The following is a 23,003-nucleotide window of genomic DNA, read 5'->3' as shown; positions in this document are numbered from 1 at the left end:
AGTGTATCCAGAAAACACATTATATGCTGCAATAAATGCACTGCCCAAGTGTCCCCTCTCCCCACTGCCTTTCAGCAGCAGGCAGCAGCAAACAGGTCGTCAGAGGAGCCAAGATGATGATTAACATTTAACATTTTCTACAATATTGACAAAGCACTTTAAGCACAAGTTTGTTAGTTAATAATTTAGAAATGAATATTGTCTGTATGGACTTCCCCCCAAAGAAAGTGCACATGTAAAACTGCGGTGTTAAGCGATGCGGTTGAAAAATTAGAGTGCGCCTAACTTTTGTGCCGGTAGGCCTAAATTTTTAAAGGTAGGCGCACCGGTGTGCCCATGTCAAAAAGTTAGTCTAGAGCCCTGTAGGACTCAGCAGCTCACTGTGCAGCTGAAAACTGGACTTCCTGAGCAATACACCCCAGAACGTCAGAATGGGAGCCACACCTCCTCCACCCTCACTCTGAACGTGTGTCCTCAGTCCCCTCTTATACTCACTTTTCACCCATGACTGTTCTCCAATCCACACCAGTAACACCATTATAAATGTGCTGATGACACCACCGTCATAGGACTGATGGACAACAACGATGATTCAGCTACAGAGAGGAGGTTCAGCATCTGAAGCAATGGTGTGACCACAACAACCTGCATCTGAACACAGCCAAGACCAAGGACATGATAATCGACTTCAGCAGAACAAAGCCATCTGAGCACTCCACCCTCTACATTGATGGAGAAGGTAGAAAGGGTGGAGAGCTTCAAGTTCCTCGGAGTCCACATCTCGGCCGACCTTACCTGGTCCACAAACATCTCCCACCAGGTAGGGAAAGCACAACAAAGGCTGTACTTCCTCAGGAAACTACGTCAGGCCCAACTACCCCAAAGACTGCTAGTAAACTTCTACCGCTCCATCATCGAGAGCCTTCTGACTTACTGCTGCACACTCTGGTTCAGTGGCTGCACCGCGGAGGACAAGAGGAAACTGCAGCGGGTGGTGAGGGCAGCAGAGCGGGCAATCGGCACTTCACTAACCCCCTCAGAGACATCTATACTGGCAGCCTTCAGCAGGAAGCCAGCATCATCATCAAAGACCCCTCACACCCTGGACACATACTTTTCCCCCCCTTCCCTCTGGTAAACGCTACAGGGCCATCAGGTCAAAGACAAACAGACTCAACAGAAGTTTTTACCCACAGGCTGTCAAACATGCCCTACCTCCACCCTGATTGGAGAATAACTGCACTGCCAACACTCATGGACATTACACCTTATTTATAAATCATATTTCTGTTCCTACTTCATTGCAACCAACACCCCTACCTCTTTAAACTGTATTTATTATAACCTTATATAGTATAGTTCCAACAGCACCCCCCCCCCACCCAATGTGCAATATCACCCCCCCACACACACTCAACGTTCACTGATCACACTGCACCTCTCAATGCACCTGCTAGTTAAATAGTTCCTGTTTTCAAAGTAATCTCCATTTTTCCCAGAAAGAAATGTCAGTAGAAATAGATGATCTAAGTGAGAACATGAGCCTCTAAAAAGTCCCAGTGGGTGGAGTCAAAGCAGTCCCTCAGTTCCAGTATAGTCTTTGGTCCAGCCTGGAACAACTGTGTGCCCAGTTTGAGCTCTCTTCAGTGCTGTGATCTGACAGACCCAGAGGGGCCATCACATCACATGTAGAAGCTCCCCTAATGGAGCCACAACACATGTCCAATACTTTGTCTTGTTGGACCAACTGGAAGAAATGATTCAAGGACTTAGTCACAGAACAGAGATTCAAATCTCCAAAATCAAACTGGCTGCATCAGGACATATAGTCTGAAAACTCTGAACAGTTTCCTGTTTGAAGGTGCTTCCTGTTGGCTTCAGCTGTTAGGAGTTTCCATTTTCTAAACTTCTACATTCTGAACCTTCTTCAGCTCTGAACAGATGATGAAACACTGAATCATTTCAAGCTCACACTTTGTCTAAAAAACTTACATCTTTCATTCTTTATACAGATTGAGGAAATGTGGTTTGTCATCAAAAAGCTGTGATTATCTGGGAGCAGCGCTGAAGTCCAATCCCTCCCATCTGAGAGAGTTGGACCTGAGTAACAACAACCTGCAGGACTCAGGAGTACAGCATCTGTGTGGTTTCCTGGAGAGTCCAGGATGTGGACTTGAAACTCTGAGGTCAGTCAGCATGTTTTAGTTGTGCTGAGATGAATATGATGTGAAAGTTGTGCTGACACTAAACTGCAGACATCAGGCTAATATTTTACTGATCCACACTGAGGATCTTCATGGTAAAGTCTTCAAAGAAGAAGAAGAATCCTCTACTGGATAATTCACTGTGAAACTCTCCAACTCTTCATTCCACCTTAAAGTCTGTGTGACACTGAAATCCAAACCAAAATGTGCATTTGCTTTACAGACAGCAGTCCAACACAAACATACACACATCATCCAAAACACAGTCCAACATCCAAATCTCCTCCACTGCCAGCATGAATGATGGGAAAGAGAAAGAGGAACACTCTGACATTCAGGGTTAGAATGAGTTTCATGAAGCAGACTGTGAAGATCAAAGCTGCATTAGAAGCTTACATGAATGAATGAGTGGGCAGAAGTGGATAGAGATCATCTGAAGCACTTCAAAGGCTTTAAATCAGCACATTTCTCTTTATTCTTCATCAACTCTGTTAGTTTCTTTCAGGTTTCTGTGGAAAGAAGCTAACAGCAGGCTAATAAGATGCTGACTAATGGGTTTCTATTAAAGGTTGTATTTGTATATTAAAAAGTGCTTTGGCTCAGCAGGGATCAGCGTACAGTTAGAATACAGCTACCGGATGGGATAAGCATGTCATAGCTATCTACCAAACTGCTAACTGGGGAAATTCAGGCCATCTATGAATCATTTTTGATAACTGTTTATTCAGCTTAGGCTCACAGGGCTGCAGCCTGTGCCCTAGCTGTCATAGGGCAAGAGGCGTGGTCCACGTGCACAGGTGAGCAGTCCATCACAGGGCCAACAGAGAAGCACTCTCTCACATCCACACCTGCAGCCAATTTAGAAGCACCATTGAACCTAAGCAGCATTTCATTGGACTGTGGGAGAACATCCAACCTCCACAGAAAGGCCAACAAGCTTCAACCTACAACCTTCTTGCTTTAAGGCACTAGTGCGAACCACTTTTCCCCATTTGAGCCCAAATCCTGCATTTTCCTGTTTCTGACTCCAGGCCAGTTCCACTAATACTTTCTCATCAGACACTGCCACCTAGTGGAGGAAGTCTTAGTTCCATTTGAAGCTTCAGACTACAGTTAGTTCCTTTACAAAGAGGTGGAGGTGGTGGGGCCACAGCACCATCATCACTGAGGGCCATAGGAAACTTAACCTTTGTTTCCATATGCTGGGAACTTCCTGTTGTTCCAAGGAGGACTGGAAAATGTGTGAAAGCCTCCCAGTCAGTTCCTCACAGCACACTTAAATCATTTCCCTCCCACAGCATCAGGACCAGGGCTTTTTCTCTCTTTGGTCCCACTAAGAGATTTCCACACAAACACCTCATCAGTGGGACTCTCAGAGCTACCAGCCCTTTGCTACAATCACAAAGCTCTTCTTTAAAATCAATGACATCAAAGCTGTAATCAAATGAGTCCAAGTCTTCTGCTGATTCAGCATCACAGTCATCTTTTGTCCTTGTTCTGCATCCCCACCATGGACTTCATTACTTTCCAAGTCAGCCTTGAGTGTCCTTTATTCAGCTCATCCTCTGCTTGGACCTGATTTTAGCTTATTGGGGAAAATACTTCCTGTTTTCGAAGTAATCCCAATTTTTCCCAGAAAGAAATTTAAGTAGAAATAGATGATCTGAGTAAGAACATCTTGTGAGGCTCCTGACAGTAGTCAAATCCTCTAACAAGGCTCTGTAATTAAATATGTGATCATACCTTTACTTTTTAAATGTTTATTCTAGTTAACACAAATCCAGTGTGAACAACTAAAATAAAAAACACTAAAGTAAACAAAAGAAGTCATGACTGCTGATGTCTGAAAAATGTATAAAACTATTAAGTGATTGTCAATAGTCACTTTGTTCAATACTGAATACACTGCAGCAGAAACTGACCACATTTCTGAAATATTTCTGGGTGTAACTGTTACAGTGCCATCTTGACCTGGCCTGTGGTTGTTATCATGTAATCATCAGTTCTTCTAAACACTGAAAACTTAAAAAATGACACATTTTTTTAATACCACAAGCACACTGAACAATTCATTGTACTTTTATTGCTGTTCTCTCTTCATCTCTTCTCCTCTGATTCTCTCCACATGTTGCTCTGCATAAGTGCTCAGTTTCCTGACAAAAACAAAATTAAATATTCTCATTACATGTCTGTGAAGGTTCTCAGTCATCCAGGTCATCGTAGTCTAAGGAGCTTGGAAAGAAAAGCGTCTGGACTTCTTTAAGTTGCTTGAAGACGTTTCACCTCTCATCCGAGAAGCTTCTTCAGTTCTAAGGTCAAATGGCCGGGAGTCCCAGATTTAAACCCAGTGGGAGTATCCCCCCAAAGAGGGACAAAGGACCCCCTGGTGATCCTCTATTCACATGAGCCAAGGTGTGAAAGCGGGTGTGGGACCTAATCAGCCAGGGTTTCGGGTGTGCCCATTGTGAAACCTGGCCCCACATTGTCATGTGAATTCCTGAGGTCAGATGGCCCAGGATGTGAGTGGGCATTAAGGCGTCTGGGGAGGGAACTCAATATAATCTATAATCCAGTTTTGAGTTCTCCAGACATTTACATTTACAATTGTAAATGTAAATGTTATCAGGAAATGATCAGACAGCAGAGGGTTTTCAGGAAACACTGTTAAATGTTCAGTTTCTATGCCATACAGTTGTGGTCAGAAGTTTACATACACTTGTAAAAAATATAATATAATGGCTCTACTGAGTGTCCCGTTATTTCTAAAACTCTGATTTTTCTCTGATAGAGTGATTGGAACAGATACTTCTTTGTCACAAAACACATTCATGAAGTTTGGTTCTTTTATGACTTTATTATGGGTTAACAGAAAAAAGTGATCACATTTGCTGGGTCAAAAATATACATACAGCAACATGAATTAGCAATTTTGGTGACTTAGAAAGTTGTCAGTGAACTGAGCTTCATAGCATGGCCTCTTAACTTCTTGTGAGTGATTATGAGTGACTACAGCTGGTGACTTCTCTTAGGCCAGTTAAATAGGGCTCATTGGATACAAACGCCCACAAACGCTACAATGGGAAAGTCAAAGGAGCTCAGCATGGATCTGAAAAAGCGAATTACTGATTTGAACAAGTCAGGGAAGTCACTTGGGGCCATTTCAAAGCAGCTGCAGGTCCCAAGAACAACAGTGCAAACAATTGTTTGTAAGTATAAAGTGCATGGCACTGTTTCATCACTGCCAAGATCAGGAAGAAAACGCAAGCTATCACCTGCTGCTGAGAGAAAATTGGTCAGGAGGGTAAAGAGTGAACCAAGATACACCAAAAAGCAGATCTGCCAAGAATTAGAAGCTGCTGGAACACAGGTGTCATTGTCCACAGTCAAACGTGTTTTGCATCTCCATGGACTGAGAGGCTGCCGTGCAAGAAGGAAGCCCTTGCTCCAAAAGCGGCACCTTAAGGCTCAACTGAAGTTTGCTGCTGATCACATGGACAAAGATAAGACCTTCTGGAGGAAAGTTCTGTGGTCAGACGAAACAAAAATCGAGCTTTTTGGCCACAATGCCCAGCAATATGTTTGGAGGAGAAAAGGTGAAGCTTTTAACCCCAAGAACACCATGCCTACAATCAAGCATGGTGGTGGGAATATTATGCTGTGGGGCTGTTTTGCTGCCAATGGAACTGGTGCTTTACAGAGAGTAAATGGGATAATGAAGAAGGAGGATTACCTTCACATTCTTCAACATAACCTAAAATCATCAGCACGAAGGTTGGGTCTTGGGCGCAGTTGGGTGTTCCAACAGGACAATGACCCCAAACACACATCAAAAGTGGTAAAGGAATGGCTAAATCAGGCTAGAATAAGGGTTTTAGAATGGCCTTCCCAAAGTCCTGACTTAAACCCCATTGAAAACATGTGGACAGTGCTGAAGAAACAAGTCCATGTCAGAAAGCCATCAAATTTAACTGAACTTCACCAATTCTGTCAAGAGGAGTGGTCAAAGATTCAACCAGAAGCTTGCCAGAAGCTTGTGGATGGCTACCAAAAGCGCCTAATTGAAGTGCAAATGGCTAAGGGACATGTAACCAAATATTAGCACTGCTGTATATATGGATATTTTTGACCCAGCAGATGTGATCACTTTTTTCTGTTAACCCATGATAAAGTCATAAAAGAACCAAAGTTCATGAATGTTTTTTGTGACAAAGAAGTATCTGTTCCAATCACTCTATCAGAGAAAAATCAGAGTTTTAGAAATAACGGGACACTCGGAGGAGCCATTATATTATATTCTTTACAAGTGTATGTAAACTTTTGACCACAACTGTATGTTAAAACAAGATCTAGAGTGTGATTAAAGTGGTGGGTGGGTTCTTTTACATTTTGAGAGAATCCAATTGAGTCTCAGGGCTCTAGACTGCGACCAATATGGTCGCAAATGCGACCAAATTTTTCCGTGGTGCGACTAAAAAAAACATTTGGTCGCACTGGTGCGACCAACTGTTACCAACATTTGGTCGCACCTGTTTGGGTAACAAAAAAAAATCTCTGCAACTCTCCATGTTGTCAACAGCAGACACACATTATGCCCCTATCGTGGACTAAACCAATCAGAGATAGTCAGGGGCGGGACCTCTCTGATTGGCCGTGGTCCAGTGGAAAGTGCAGGTAGAAGAGGGAGGTGAGTAGCTTTAATAAGGCGATATCAATTCATTAACGGATTCCACACAAAGACGTAAACACAGAGCGACCCGACGCATCAGAATCAGCTTTGTCTTTCTCGGCTTTCTCACCGGACGGCCCGCAGACGGACACGCTGTCGGAGCTTAGCGATTCTGATGCGTCGGGTCCGCGCTGTGTTTACGGTTTTTTGCGCTGATTCTGAGCTGCAGGTTTTGTCTCTCCAACCAAAATTCGCCGAGCCAAAAAGAAGCAGCAAACTGCGCTTCACATTTGATCAATGTCGTCATGAATTCCCTCTGACTTTTGCTGTTTTGCTTCCCCACGATAAAAATTACACTTCCTACACAGCTCCCTGTGTGTACTTCAAGAACAGTTTCCCGTCTCAAATCTCTGTTTTCTGGATTATTCATTCGCTTATTACCCACCAGTCTACCGTTGTTTACAGCGCTGTCTTTTTCTTTTTTCATGTAAATGACGTCCGACAAGAAAGCCTAATTTCTGCTGTTCAATACTGAAGAAATTTAAACTTCTTAAAATTATGCAAAATTGCAGAATATTGCAGAATATTTTTAAGGTTATCTGCTATACAACGCCAGACCAGGAAAATCTCCTTCATGTTTTTCTGTGTTTTATTCTCAGTTACTTTTACACAAAGGCATCTGCTGTGATGTTCACAATTCTGATGAAGTCTCACAAGTGTCAATACTGATAAATGATCAGAATTATAATATTTCTGACTGTCTGAGGCTAAATTGAATCGAATCAGGACTTTGAGAACCGGAATCGAATGGATTATAGAAATCAGTGATGATACCCAGCCCTAGTGAGCAGCCTAGGCCTGACAGAAGTGGATGTAGCTGTGGGTAATAAGAAAAGATGAAAAGAACTATTGATAACTTTTTTGTTAAGTTAAGGCCTGATCCGTCTGAAATTCATAGCCAGTGCTCTGACACAGTGCCATCAATCTTTGAATGCTGAAAAAGCAGCAGTGTATCCAGAAAACACACTTCATGCTGCAATAAATGCACTGCCCAAGTGTCCCCTCTCCCCACTGCCTTTCAGCAGCATGCAACAGCAAACAGGTCGTCAGAGGAGGCCAAGATGATGATTAACATTTAACATTTTCTACAATATTGACAAAGCACTTTAAGCACAACATTGTTAGTTAATAATTTAGAAATGAATATTGTCTGTATGGACCTCCCCCCAAAGAAGGTGCACATGTAAAACTGCGGTGTTAAGCGAAGCGGTTGAAAAATTTGAGTGCGCCTAACTTTTGTGCCGGTACGCCTAACTTTTGTGCCGGTACGCCTAAATTTTTTAAGTTAGGCGTACCGGTGCGCCCATGTCAAATAGTTAGTCTAGAGCCCTGAGTCTAATAACAGATTAAATGCAATGTTGAGGCTGTCATTTTTAGCATCTACATGGATGTTAAAATCACCCACAATAATTATTTTATCTGAGCTGAGCACTAAATCAGATAAAAAGTCTGAGAAATCAGAAAGAAACTCTGTGTAAGGCCCAGTTGGACGATAGATGATAACAAGTAACACTGGTTTCTGAGTTTTACAGCTGGGTTGGACAAGGCTAAGCATCAGGCTTTCAAATTAATTAAAAGTCTGTCTTGGTCTTTTGTTAATTAATAGACTGGTGTGAAAAATTGCTGCCACACCTCCCCCTCGGCCTGTGCTTCAAGGTTTCTGGTAGTTAGAATGACTCGGGGGTGTTGATTCATTTAAACTAACATAATCATCCTGCTGCAACCAGGTTTCTGTAAGGCAGAATAAATCGATTTGTTGGTCAATTATTAAGTCATGTACTAATAGAGACTTGGAGGAGAGAGACCTAATATTTAATAATCCACATTTCACTGTTTTACTCTTTGGTTCAGATGTGGATTCTGTATTGTTCTTTCTTTTTGATTTTTTATGTTTAAGTTTTTTATTGCTGGTTTTTGGTTTGTTTTTTGTCTGTTTGGGAGCTGACACAGTCTCAATGGAGATGGGTTTTTTTTTTTTGGGGGGGGGTAGCAGGAGGAGAGAAGCTGCAGAGAGGCGTGTAAGACTGCAACTCTGCTTCCTGGTCCCAACTCTGGATAGTCATATTTTGGGGGGTTTAATAAATTGGTCCATATTTCTAGAAATGAGAGCTGCTCCATCCAAAGTGGGATGGATGCCGTCTCTCCTAACAAGACCAGGTTTCCTCCAGAAGGTTTTCCAATTATCTATGAAGCCCACATCGTTTCTGGGACACCACTCAGACAGCCCAGACAGCCAAGTTGAAAAGTTCTAAAAGGGGAAGTAGTTCCTGGGGAGCTACTTGCTCTTTTGTTATTGTCTAAGTAGAAACGTGATGGTGAAAATAGTGATGAGTTTGCAGAGGTGACTCCAAAGCAGACTTCTCACAGATTCTGAGACTGCAAGTTACATCACTGTCCAACCAAAATTCACTGAACCAGCGGCAAATGAAAGTCCAAAACAACGCTTAACGTTTGAAATACAGGTGAACATGGGGGTCCGCACTTTGTGTTTACATCTTTTTTGTGGAATCGGTTCACTTGCTGTTTTAGCTGTTTGGTGGTTGTTGAGATGGTTTTGTGAACTTTTAGCTGAGATTCTGAGATTTCTATAGATACCACACATGTCTATATTTAAATAAGAGATTTGGTGATACATCCCATTAAACCAGATGTTCACCCTCACGCCTGGTACTAGAGACATTAGGGTTCAACAGGTTAAATGTTTATTGCTTAATTATTTTGTATAGTGTGAATGGCCATAAGGAGGTTTTTAACACCAAGAAAAGTTGTAAAACTTAAGAAAATACAGTTAACCCTCTGGGGTCGCTGGACTCCAGAGGGTTAAAATCACATGACCAATTAAGACAACACAGCTACAAGATGCAGCGACTCAGAGTTTCCATTTCAACTAGGGTCGAAAGTGCGGACTTCAAACTATATACCAGTTTTTGAATTGTGTCGATTCGAGTTATGATTAAAAAATACACGCCATGTTTGTTTCTGAACAAAACAGTGGTGTTTACAGCGGGAAGAACGGTAAAAACTGCGTTTTCTACAGACAGCGCTAGCAAACACTCTCCGCTTGCGAGTGAAAAAAGGAAAAGAAAAAATACCCCTTCCCTATTGGTGTTAGAGTTTACCATGCCAGCCAATCAAAAAATGATATGGCAACATGTGACATTTGGTTGTTTAGGGAGAAGGGGAAGTTTTTAGGAGTGACACCCACGAGAGGTAGTTAGTTTGTTGTGTAGTTATTGTTTTGTATTGTGTGTCAGTTATACTGCTGAATTTCATATTTGATCTAAAAAAGCCGTCAAAGGCAGATTCCAATGTAAACGCTGTCCCCACATAGAAAACTGGACTCATGCACCTCCTGTTGCACAAATAATTTTTGTGCCTTTTTATTTGATGCAGCACACCTGATTGTTCTGTAAATAGATTTAAATGGTTATATAAAAAACGCCTGAGCCCTTGGCTGCATTTTTAGGTAAATAGTACCATATAACTTTGTTGTTTGCAAAACTCGTGCATAACTTTTAGAAATGTACAATTTCTATTTGCATTTCAAGTTATGAAAATGATTCGTTAAACATGTTTGTGGGTTTTACAGTAAAAAATATAACTTTTTTCTACTCGGATTTTGAATTTTTTGTCTGAATTTAGATCAACTGGGCTTATATAGTATACCAAAATGAAAAAAAAACTAAAATTTCAGATATTTGAGGTTGTGCTGTAAATAATGATACCAAACAAGGCAAGAAAAACATATTTTAAAGGTGAAATATAGAGGTAAAGTCAAAAGTAGTCAAAAACGGCCAATTATACCCTGGATTCAGAGGGTTAAAAGTCCAAAACTTCTACTTCCGGTTGCTTGTGGTAAGTCGCGGATCAAATGAGTTAAGAGTTATAAATTTTAATTATAAATGGATTCATGGCTTCAGACTCATTCAGACACCGCGCCGTGACTCTGTGCTACATGCACACATTTCTGGGCCTCTGCCATTCAATCACACTTTGTATATAGCTTATTTTATGTCATATTCAGTACTGAATTGTACTTTTGGTCTTTTTAAAGGCAGCTGTTTTTATTCAGTGTTTTCACAAAAGCCCTATTTAATGCCATTAGGAAGAGCACATGTGAGGTTTAAGTTCTGGACAAGTTTGAAACCGTTTGTCCTCCACAATGGAAAATGGGTGAAAATAAAAATGGGTATCACTTTAGACAGCTCCTAATTTTATCAGTTCTACTCTCAGCTTCTCATATATATATCCTATATAAATGTTGCACTCAGCTTTGTGGTCTCCAATATCGCGGAAATGCAGCCAGATGCTGGTCATTTTGTGTTTTCACTCTTTCCTAACACGTTCCATAGACTACACTTGCTATCTGTGGAGCATCTTCTTTCGAATAATGGTACAATCCCAGTCTGTCTCTTAAAGTGTTTGGCCACATGGTTTGCTCATCAGAAAAACATCTCGGCTGTGCTCACACTGATTATCAGGAAGCCTGAAAAATCATCAATAATTGACATATGAAATTATCTCAAGTGGCTGGATTTGGCCCACAAGCATATGTTTGACACCCCTGGTTTACACAATTTAGTATTCAATCTGCTAGTGAGTTAGCTCCCTGCTAACTAGCAAACCAGCTAACTGCAGCCACAAGCTGCGACTGCGTCTTTCTAACAAGAGTGTCAGAAACTCAGACTAGTTTTCTTTGTGGATGATAAAGTATTCTCACACTGACCCTTCATGCTGATGCTGCCATCCACCCACTGCTCCTGGATTCCTCATCATCATCTCCATCAGCCCTCACAATACTCCACCTTCATCAGCTTCATGTTCAGGAGCCTGGATGGACAGTAATTCTTTCCATGGGTTATGGTGGGACATTGAGAGCTGAAGTCAAACAGCAGTGAGAAATGAAAGACTGATTCATTTCTATTTAGTCTTGTGATGTGCAGCTTTGTTCAGAGCATTAAGGCCCAGCAAAGATTACTGAGGTCATAGAGCCACTGATGAAACCTGTGTGCTTATAGAAACTGAAACCAGATGAGCAGATGAACCAGAATAGAAGGACATTAAAATGAAGTGTCAGCTACACAAAGGCAAATGGAGGATGGAGTCAGACTTTAAGCTGCTGGACTCAGTCACTACATCCTGTTCTCCTCATAGAACCTGGATACACAGACTCACCTGTGACAGTGACACACAGTGACACACAGTGTGGGCTACACACTTAAGTTTAGAGCTGTTTATTGTCATTGTGCAGTTTCTTGAACAGCAAAATTGGGTAGCTGGACCACAAAGGTGCTAAAGTAAGAAAAAGAGAAACCAATATACATCGAAGGTGGAAAAAAAATAGAATAAAATAAAATAAAAAGCAGTGTATATATATACATGTGTGAGTGGATACACTATATACACGTTGTATGTGTAAGAACAATGAAACAGACTGGGACCAAAATAACTGCACTTGAGCCAAAAATATTGCACAGAACATGGAAAGACTGAGATATTGCACATAGATGATCAACAGCAGTGTCAGGGTGGATGTGTTGGGGAAGTCTTTACACACTCTTAATTCCATTAATAGTTCTGACAGCCCACGGGAAGAAGCTGTTCTTTAGTCTGTTGGTTTTGCACCTGATGGATCTGAGTCTTTTTCCAGAGGGCAGGATGTTGAAGAGGTGGTGGTTAGGATGGAGGTGGTCCTTTATAATTGCCCTGGCTCTGGAGAGACATCTTGAGCTGGCAATTAAGTCCAGGGAGGGGAGTGGACAGCCGATCACCTTCTCTGCAGTTCTGATGATGCTCTGTAGTCTCTTCTTGTCAGCTGTTGTGCAACCAGCGTACCACACAGGGATGGCGTGCACAAGCACACTCTCGATAGTGGCACGGTAGAAGGACACTAGGAGTTCAGTCTGCAGCCTGTTCCATCTCAGAACCCTCAAGAAATGGAGGCGCTGCTGGGCTTTCTTTACTAGGGCTGATGTGTTTGTGGACCAGGATAGGTCCTCGGATATGTGGGTGCCGAGGAACTTAAAGGAGGACACCCTCTCCACATAGTCACCTTTTATGGAGAGGGTGGGAGGATCAGTCCTTGTTTTGCGGAAGTCCATGATCACTTCCTTGGTTTTCTTGGTGTTTAGGGTGAGGTTATTGTAGTTACACCATTCTGACAGTCGCTGGACCTCATCCCTGTATGCGGTGTCATCATCGTTGGTGATGAGCCCCATCAGAGTGGTGTCGTCTGCAAATTTGATGATGGTAAATGGTAAATGGCCTGTATTTATATAGTGCCTTTCTGGTCCCTAAGAACCCCAAAGCGCTTTACATATCCAGTCATCCACCCATTCACACACACATTCACACACTGGTGATGGTAAGCTACGTTGTAGCCACAGCCACCCTGGGGCGCACTGACAGAGGCGAGGCTGCCGAACACTGGCGCCAGTGGGCCCTCTGACCACCACCAGTAGGCAACGGGTGAAGTGTGTTGCCCAAGGACACAACGACCGAGACTATTCAAGCCGGGGCTCGAACCGGCAACCTTCCGATTACAAGGCGAACGCCCAACTCTTGAGCCATGATAATGTTGCAGGGGTGCGTAGGGGTGCAGTCACTGGTGTAGATGGTGTATAATAGTGGACTCAGCACACATCCCTGTGGTGAGCCAGTGCTGAGCGACAGGGTGGATGATTGCTGGTTGCCAACCTTGACTGATTGTGAACGGTCTGTGAGGAAGTTTTTGATCCATGCACATGTGGAGGGGGGAAAGTCCAAGTTTACCAGCTTGTCTATAAGAATCTCTGGGATGATAGTATTGAAGGCCGAGCTGTAATCAACAAAGAGCATCCTTACTGATGTCCCAGGATTCTCCAGGTGATGCAGAGCAGAGTGGAGAGCAGTGGAAATTGCATCCTCTGTGGACCTATTTGCCCTGTAGGCAAACTGGTGGGGTCGAAGCTGGGTGGGAGGCAGTCCTTTATGTGCTTTAGGACCAGCTTCTCAAAGCACTTTGCAACCACTGGATACAGTGCAATGGGTCTGTAGTCACTGAGGCTACTGATGGTGGTGGACTTGGGGACTGGGACTATTGTTGATGATTTCAGGCAGTGAGGGACAGTGGCATGTGTCAGGGAGAGGTTGAATAGTCTGGTCAACACAGGAGCCAGCTGGTCAGCACAGGCTTTGAGCACTCTACCAGGTATTCCGTCGGGACCAGCAGCTTTCCTCTGATTCACTGCTCTGAACACATTGCGGACCTGATGTTGTTGGAGGCTAAATGTGTTCGGGCTGTGCTCAGAGGGCGCTGTAGGCAGGGTGGTGTGCATGGTGGGGGTGACTGCAGTTTTCTCGAAGCGGGCAAAAAAGTGGTTAAGTTCCTCCGCTAACGAGATGTCCATGTTATCTATATTTGTCCCTTTGGCTTTGTAATTGGTGATGTGTTTGAGGCCCTCCCATACCTTCCTGGAGTTGTTATCAGAGAGATGATCTGATAGCTTGTTTGAGTAGTCCAGTTTTGCTGCTCTGATGCCTTTTTTTAGGTCTGCTCTTGCTCTGCTCTACATGTTCTGGTCCCCAGATTTGTATGCAGAGTTGCGTGCCTTTAACAGTGCCTGAACCTTGCTTGTCATCCAGGGTTTACGGTTGGGGTAGACGCGGACCCGCTTTTATGTGGTGACAGTGTCCATGCAGTGTTTGATGTAACCCAGCACTGCGGTTGTGTGAGTCTCTAGGTTATCCTGTTCAAAGACACTCCACTCTGTGAGAGCAAAACAGTCCTGCAATTGAGCGAGAGCTTCGTCAGAAATGGTGTTAATGGTTCTGATGGTGGGCTTTGTCCTTTTCCTGAGTGGTGTGTATGCCGGGACAAGAAGTAGAGAGAGGTGGTCGGACATGCTCAGGTGGGGGAGGGGAACAGATCTGTAGGCTTGCTTAATATTTGAGTAAACATAATCCAAGGTGTTATTTCCTCTCGTAGGGCATTTCACATGTTGTACAAATTTAGGCAGCACAGTTCTTAACCATGCTCTGTTGAAATCCCCTGCAATAATGTGTACTCCCTCTGGGTATGTCCGTTACTGTTCGGAGATAATGTAGTGCAGGTATGCAAGGGCTGAGCTAACATTAGCATCTGGTGGAATGTAGACTGCTGTTATTAGCACTGCAGTCAGTTCTCTGGGCAAGTAGAAAGGTCTGCACATGACAGACATTGCCTCTATGTCCGGGGAGCAGACTGTGGTGATGATCCTAGTGTTTGTGCACCAGTTGTTATGTGTGTAAATGCACAAACCTCCTCCTCTGCTTTTCCCCGCTGTAGCCTTTCTGTCGCTGCGGTGCATTGTGCGGCCTGCTAGCTGCACGGAGGCGTCGGGAATTCCCTCTTGTAGCCATGTCTCCGTGACGACCAGGACACAGCAGTCGTGGACGATTGGCTGTGCGGCGAGAAGTAGATTCAGTTCGTCTATTTTGTTGACGACTGACCGTGACACACATTAGAAAGTGGATCAGTCACACTTGTGCAATCATTTGTTGTGCTGGAAAACCATGAACACTTTGAATCACCATTAATGGCTTTGTTACAGCAACATGCAATCATGAGTTCAAAAGTAGTGTATTGTGTACTTATTTTAATAGTACTGCAGTATGAGAAGTGCAACAGTGTGCAGAAACAAATCAGGTGCTTTCTAACAGCAATATTTCCTTTAACACAGTAGCAGTTCAAATATTTCTGTCAGTGTGAGCTGAAACATGAATCTAATCAAATCAAATATCAAATCAAAGTTCTTTGCCTCTGCCAGGACGTCAACATTTGATCTAGTGTTTTTACAAAGTTCCCCTCAGAGTCCAGAGCCACCAACATACCTTTGATCAACAGCAAGTTAACATTTATAAATGTGTGTTTTCAGAACAGGAACCAGCAGAACTATTTTTCTGTTATCAGGTAGCAGCACAAACGCTCATCAGCTCATTTACTGTGCAGGACTTTGACTGTGTGAAGTGTGTGTTTGTGCTGGATTTCCTTTGGAGAATCTCAGTCAGAAACAAGACAAAGAAAAACTCTTTCAGTCGTCCAGGTTGAGTTGACAACATGAACTGCATTTATCTTCCTCTGACTTGACATGTTCTTCCTCCTCTGCACCGAGCCAGCTGCTAAGACTCACAAGCTCATTGACATTTTCTGATGATAAAGAAACTCTCTTCTTCTGTACAATATGAGCAGCAACAGAGAACAAGCTCTCACAGGTACAGATGTTGCAGCTGTGGCCAAGTACATGTGCTGCATGTTTGGAGCAGCACTCTAATGGACAGGCCTCTGTACTGATGGTGGGCTCTGCTCTGTATCCACCACACTGTTCTCAGCTGAGTCTTCCTCCTGTTCACACTCTGATGAAGCACCAATAGGGCCAACTTTTTCTCTGGTGGCTCAGATGTTGTTGCTTCCACAGGTTTCCCTCCAACAACCCTCTGTTCCTTCAGTAAGGTCAGTAAGATCTGGGTAAACACTTGAGCTCCTTGAATCAGGCTCCAGTGCAGCAGTAGCTTTCACATATACAATGTTGGCATTTTGCTTGCGTGTCTCCAGGTCTGTTCTGAATGCAGACTTGAATTTGACCACGTAGGCGGGGTAGGTAGTTCAGTCACAGACCTGCAACAGAAACAAGAATCAAAGATTCAAATGAGAATGTCGAGCATTCATTTACTTCATGCTGTATTTACACACACATACAGAGGCTGTTTGTCTCTCACACATAGACCGGACAGTGAGAAATAAATCATGATAAATATACCTGCAGGGTTCCAGCTGTGCACTCTGTCCGTGTCAGCTGTGGTTGCCATAGCAACCTAGGTGTTGTGTGTGTGTGGAGGATGTCCCTGAGTGGCTGCTTTGAAGATCAGCTTCAAACTTCCCTTTTTGATAAAGCTTATAGTTCAAGCTGGATCAGGTGACCCTGAACCATCCCTTAGTAATGCTGCTATAGGCTCAGGCTGTTGGTGGACTTCCCATGATGCTCTGCTTTCTTCTCCTCTCTTTTCACTCCTGATGCTTTTATATGTCACTACTGCATGTCCTTAACTTTTGTCTTCTCTCTCCTTAGTTTGTGTTTTAAGATAAGATAAGATACCAAGAACTTTATTTATCCCGAAGGAAATTCTTTTGTCATACACATACTCAGTGCAGCAAGAGAGACAGAGGTACAGAGTAATAAGATATACAATATTTACAATAGAATTCAAGTATACAGTAATATACAGTAGGATAGTGCAAAATATATTTTTGAATATAACTATTAAGGCTGGTATCGTCACTGATTTCTAGAATCGATTCAATTCCGATTCACAAGGTCCCGAATTGATTCGATGCCTGTTAGTACTCCTGTCTGTTTTCTTACCTGGTTCTTCCTGACATTGTACTTTCTCCTCATGGTCTCCTCTTTCCTCTCTCCCGCTTTGAACTGACAATCACACACAAATACATTGTATTCAATTAGATTAAAAAAATATTATTAAGATCACTAATAAAAAAAAAAGTCCGCTCTCAGTGTACTTTCAACCAAAGGGCAAATAACCAAAGCACATGTACATCTAACTAAAGATATAAATATTGAAACACTGATCCAACATTATCCTTTATTGATCGGATCATTTGATCTTACACTTTTACCTGAACGTGGCTCAGGACAGTGGTAAAAACAGCAGGCTACGGATAATGTTATGTTTTAGATTTTAAATAGGCTATATAAATTTCAATGGGAGCAACAGGACAGTCAAATATCGCTGAATTTACTACAGAGTAGGACGGATTGTAGGGTAGCAAACATAGTTGGGAAACACGTTTTCAACACAGCAGGTTACTGGGTGTAATGTTTTTCAGCTAAAAACAAACATGGTCTGACTCCTACCTAACTATATAAAGAGTAGGGCTGAGTATCGTCACTGATTTCTAGAATCGATTCGATTCTGATTCAATTTAATTCGATTCGATTCGATTTGAATCTGGGATATTTTGACAGTCAGAAATATTATAATTCAGATCAGTACATTTACATATTTTTGTATCTATAAAAAGGAAGCTGACACACGCAAGACTTTATCAAAGGTGTAAGCGTCACAGCAGATGCCTTTGTGTCAAAGTAGCTGAAGATAAAACACAGAAAAACATGAAGGTGGTTTTCCTGGCCTGGATTTTATAAAAATATTCTGCAGTACATCAAAAACGAAAGAAAACCATTAATCAACATATGAACGTTACCTCTGACGTTACAGCGGCTTTATTACAGACACAGCTAAGCATTCTGCATTTTGCATAATTTTAGAAAGTTTAAATTTGTTCAGTATTGAACGGCAGAAATTAGGTTTTCTTTTTGGAAGAATGTAAAAGGGAAAAAAAAACAGCCGACAGCGCTGTAAACAACAGCAGACTTGTGCGTAACTAGCAAGCGAATAATGAAGAAAACAGATTTTTAGACGGGAAACTGTTCTTGAAGGAGAGAGGGGGGGAGGGGGGGAGAGCTGTGCATGAAGTGTGATTTTATCCTGGTGAAAGCAAAACAGGAAAGGTCAGAGGGAATTCATGACGATGTTTATGTGAAGCCTAGTTTGGATCTTCTTTTGCTGCTGGTTCGGTCAATATTGTTTTGGAGAGAGATCAAACTAACAGCTTCAGAATCAGCGCATAAAGGGCGTGAACACAAAGCGCGCAGCCGCCAGATCAGGATCAGCGAGCTGTCGGCTTTCAGCCCCGACCGTGTCCGTGCCGTCGGGTAAGAAAGACGACATCTCACTGATTCTGATAAGTCGGCGGGTCTGCGCTGTGTGTTTAAGTCTTTGAGCAGAATTCGTGTACCTGCTCTCATTTACTGTCTGAGCTGTTTGGTGGTTGTTTAAATTTTGTGAGATTTCACCAGAGACTCTGGCATTTCGGGCAAAATAAATTTAAATTAATTAATTAAAAAATCGATTCAGGATTTTAATGAATCGATTTTACGTTATCCAAGCCAGAATCGATTTTAATCGATAAATCGATTATAAAAACCCACCCCTAATAACTATATAACGGAATATAACTATATCCTGAAAAATAAATAGCTTAGCTATCAGTGCACGTGATTCTAAAAGTGACATACTATTGTGCAAATAGACACAAGAGTAGGAGCAGCATATGATGGGGAGATGAAACAAACATTCAATGAGAAACTGTTGGGTGGTATTGCACGGTCTGAATGGGAACAGAATAGCTTTGTTATTAATCCTCAGAAAATCACCTACAGAGTGAGGAGGAATTGTACAGTCTTATTGCCAGAGCACAACAACAACAAAAAGGCGCTCTCTCACCCAGGAAACACACAGTCGCAGAGAGAGCGCGTCACCCTGTAACCATGGCAACCGTAACGCTGCCACCTGGAACAACAGGACATAGCTGTCAAACAAAATCCAAACAGTCCTGACCCGCCACAATATGAAACAGGAAAATACCGCCGTGTATTCCATTTATTTCAGCAAAGTAACTGTATTCTAAATACCACCTTTTTAAACGGTAACTGTAACAGAATACAGTTACTCATATTTTGTATTTTAAATACGTAACGGCGGTAGATGTATTCCGTTACTCCCCAACACTGCCTGTAACACAGCCTGTGAGATTATCTATATTCCTGATGAGACTCACAAAGAATATCCCAGTCCGTTGCCTCAAAGCATCCCTGCAGAGTCTCTTCCGACTCCCTTCTCCATGTTGTAACTGTTTTTGTGACTGCAGGTTGTCTCAGGAAAGGCAGGTTTGTAAAGGGCCTGGAGGTGGACAAGGTTGTGATCTGCCCTGCCCAGGGGAGGGAGAGGGATGGAGGTGTATGCCTCAGTAGCATTGACATAAAACAGGTCCAATGTTTTATTGTCTCTGGTTTTGCAGTCCATATACTGCTTGAATGTGAGTAGAACAGTGGAGAGGTTTGCGTGGTTGAAATCACCCGTTACAGCCACAAACGCAGAGGGGCTTCGATTCAGGAGATCCGTTGTCGCTGAGCTGATGACATCATAAGCCTGCGCCGCATTAGCGGCAGGGGCGATGTAAACAATGATGATAATGGGGAGAGAAAACTCTTGCCGTGAATAATACGGTCGAAGACCGACTGCTAACAGTTCAATGTGTTTGTTACATACAGCCATCTTCACCATAACGTGACTGGGGGAACACCAGCAGTTGTTAACATAAAGAGTGACTCCTCCTCCCCTCTTCTTCTCACTGCTGCTGGGTCCCTGTCCGCTCTCACACACATAAATCCGTTTAGATCCTCCGCCTGATCCGGGATGTTTTTATGCAGCAATGTCTCCGTGAAACACATAACACTGCATTCTCGGAAAACTTTCTCTGTCCTTGTTAGCTTCACGATCTCCTCCATCTTATTAACCAGCGATCTAACATTACCAGTCACTACTGACAGGAGAGCAGGACGGAATCTTTTCCTCCTCAGTCTTCGTTTTCGTCTTCGTTTTCCCAGCTCTGCAGCCGCAGTAGTTCCTTTTGATCACCGCAGTGATCTCGTGCTGTCTGAGTCCCAGCAGCTGGTCTCGGCTATAGACAAAGGGGCAGCGTGGCGTCGCGGTCATCGCAGTAGTTTTGCAGGGAATTTCACTTCCAAGCACGGATAAAAATATCTCAATTACACCAAAAAGTATAAACTGAAAGACTAAGTAGAAAAAAAAGAAATAAATAAGAGCAAAAAAAAGAAAGAGGACAGTAATTTTCAACTGTAGAGAGCATGTTACGCAGGCTGCCATCCGAGATGGCGCCGTAAGTTAAGTGTTCTTTGTTCTTGTCTCTCTGACCTCATCTCTTCTCTTTCCCCTCACCCTGCAACCAGTCATGGTAGACGCTCCTCCTGGAGCCTGTTTTCTGGGAGGATCTTTGTGTCAAAGGGAGTTCTTCTTCCCACCATCACCAAGTGCTGCTCACAGTGAATTGTCTGATGTTTGGGGCTTTCTCTCTAATATTGGAGGCTGTTACCTTACACTGTTAAACAGCTTGAGATGATTGTTGTTGTCTGTTGGGTATTATCACTGATAAATAAAGTTACATTGAATGGATGTAAATGGATAGATGTTATTGTAACAAAGAGAAAATGATTGTTGACAGAAGGATTGTTGTTTTGTGTGTCTGCAGTCTGTCAGGCTGTCTGATCACAGAGGAAGGCTGTACTTCTCTGGCCTCAGCTCTGAGCTCCAACCCCTCCCATCTGAGAGAGCTGGACCTGAGCTACAATCATCCAGGTGACTCAGGAATGAAGCTGCTGTCGGCTGGACTTGAGGATCCAGGCTGGAGACTGGACACTCTCAGGTATGGAGAGAATGTCTGATAGAGGAGGAAGAGCTGGAAAACACAGTCCTTCACTCACTTCCCAATTGTTTCCTGCAAATGAGACATGAACAGTCACACATGCAGGAATATTTTCGGGGACAGACACACTAGTCTAGCTGGATAGTACATGCATATTTATGTAGGCGTCTCCAAGGAGTCTGTTTGCAGGAACATCTAGGACACAGGTGTACCTGAGATAGTGGCCACTGTGTACCTAATAAAGTGTCAGCCATGTGTATGTTTCCCATGCTGTATGTCACAGTGACAATGACAGTCAGTGACACTGACAGAAGGATGAAACAAGGCTGTGAATCATTTCAGTCTGTGTGTGTGACAAAGAGGCAGACAGGAGCAGCTAACATTTGGAAATGGAAGCCTAAATACTGGAAACTCTGCATTCACAGCTAAATTCACAATAAATTTGTTGTGCACATTTTTCTGTTATTGTTCTCAAACAACAGAATGAGAATGAACTATTCATTTGAACAAGGCCCATAAACAGCATTAGCTTAGCAGCATTAGCTTATCAGAGTTTCCATCATGGTCACAGAAATCCTTAGCAGAGCAAAGTGGCCTACTTAGCAATAGCTGCTCAAGTTGTAGAAAGCAAGGGAAAACGGTATTAGCATTAGCTGCTAATGGCAGCCTATGATTGTTGGGTTTTTCTCTGTATTTATTATTGTGCTATCTACTGTACAATATAAAGCGCCTTGAGGCGACTTTTGTTGTGATTTGGTGCTATATAAATAAAATTGAATTGAATTGAATTGAATTTAGCATAAACTCTTCATATCGTTATAACGCAAGGGAGAAGAGTCACTCATGGCGCCTATTTAGCATTAACATCTCACATCATTATAACACAAGAGAAAAGGGTATTAGCGTTAGCTTATTCACCTCAAATTAGCTTTAGCCGCTAAAAGCAGCCTACTTAGCATTAACTCCTCACATTGTTGTTACCCAAGAGAAAAGAGTATTAGTATTAGCTACTATCAATGTTAATAAGTAAGAGAAAACATTAGTTTGCTAATATCGTAATAATAATTTAAAAAAAAAGATATTTATTTTTCATTTCCGGAAATAGAGAACTGCAGAGACGAAGACGTACCCCAATTAAGAAAGGCTAGCCAGGCAAAATACATAGGGTGCAACAATACTCGTATCGGTGTTGAACCATTCGATACAGTGCTTTCGGTTCGGTACGCATATGTATCGAACAATACAAATTTTTTAATTTGTTTTACCAAATGTTCTTCTGACGATGCTGTCTGTGTTGAGCGCTCAGTGGATCTGCGTTCGACTACTCCGCCTAGGATGCACTGTCGAGTGCAGATCCACTGAGCGCAGCGCAAGCTAGCGAGACAGAAGCTAAGCTCATTGCAACATGGCAACTGCCTCAACGCTACACGAAATTGAGCCTCCCCCACCCTCATTCAGATCTGGCATTTGGAACTATCTTGGTTTTCATGTGAAGTATGACCCTGAAGGTAAGCGCGTCATGGACAAAAGTATGTCGGATGTGCCACGCAATGCTCAATTACATTGGTGGGAACTAGTGCGTTAGAGCAGTTAGCTCGTTAATGTGTTGACACCGTCCAGTCCCAAGCACAGGGCGATCCGCGGTAACTCGTTAACGGAGATTTGTGGCATTATGGCGTTAAAGTCATTTTAACGAGATTAACGCTGACAGCTCTAGTGGGAACACAATGAATATGGCTGCACGTTTACACCG

General features: G+C 42.8%; 1 protein-coding gene across 1 annotated transcript in view; it reads left to right on the top strand.

Annotated features, from left to right (window-relative positions):
* Positions 1-23,003, top strand: part of LOC134622284 (NACHT, LRR and PYD domains-containing protein 12-like) — a 1,346,881-nt gene that overhangs the window by 357,079 nt on the left and 966,799 nt on the right. The window contains exons 14-15 of the mRNA XM_063467996.1: positions 2,013-2,186; positions 21,077-21,250. Of these exons, the coding sequence (XP_063324066.1) occupies positions 2,013-2,186; positions 21,077-21,250 (348 nt within the window). The remainder of the gene's footprint in view (positions 1-2,012; positions 2,187-21,076; positions 21,251-23,003) is intronic.

This window comes from Pelmatolapia mariae, linkage group LG3_W (genome assembly GCF_036321145.2).
Source record: "Pelmatolapia mariae isolate MD_Pm_ZW linkage group LG3_W, Pm_UMD_F_2, whole genome shotgun sequence".
Lineage (NCBI taxonomy): Eukaryota > Metazoa > Chordata > Actinopteri > Cichliformes > Cichlidae > Pelmatolapia > Pelmatolapia mariae.
This window is presented reverse-complemented; position numbering and strand designations above follow the sequence as displayed.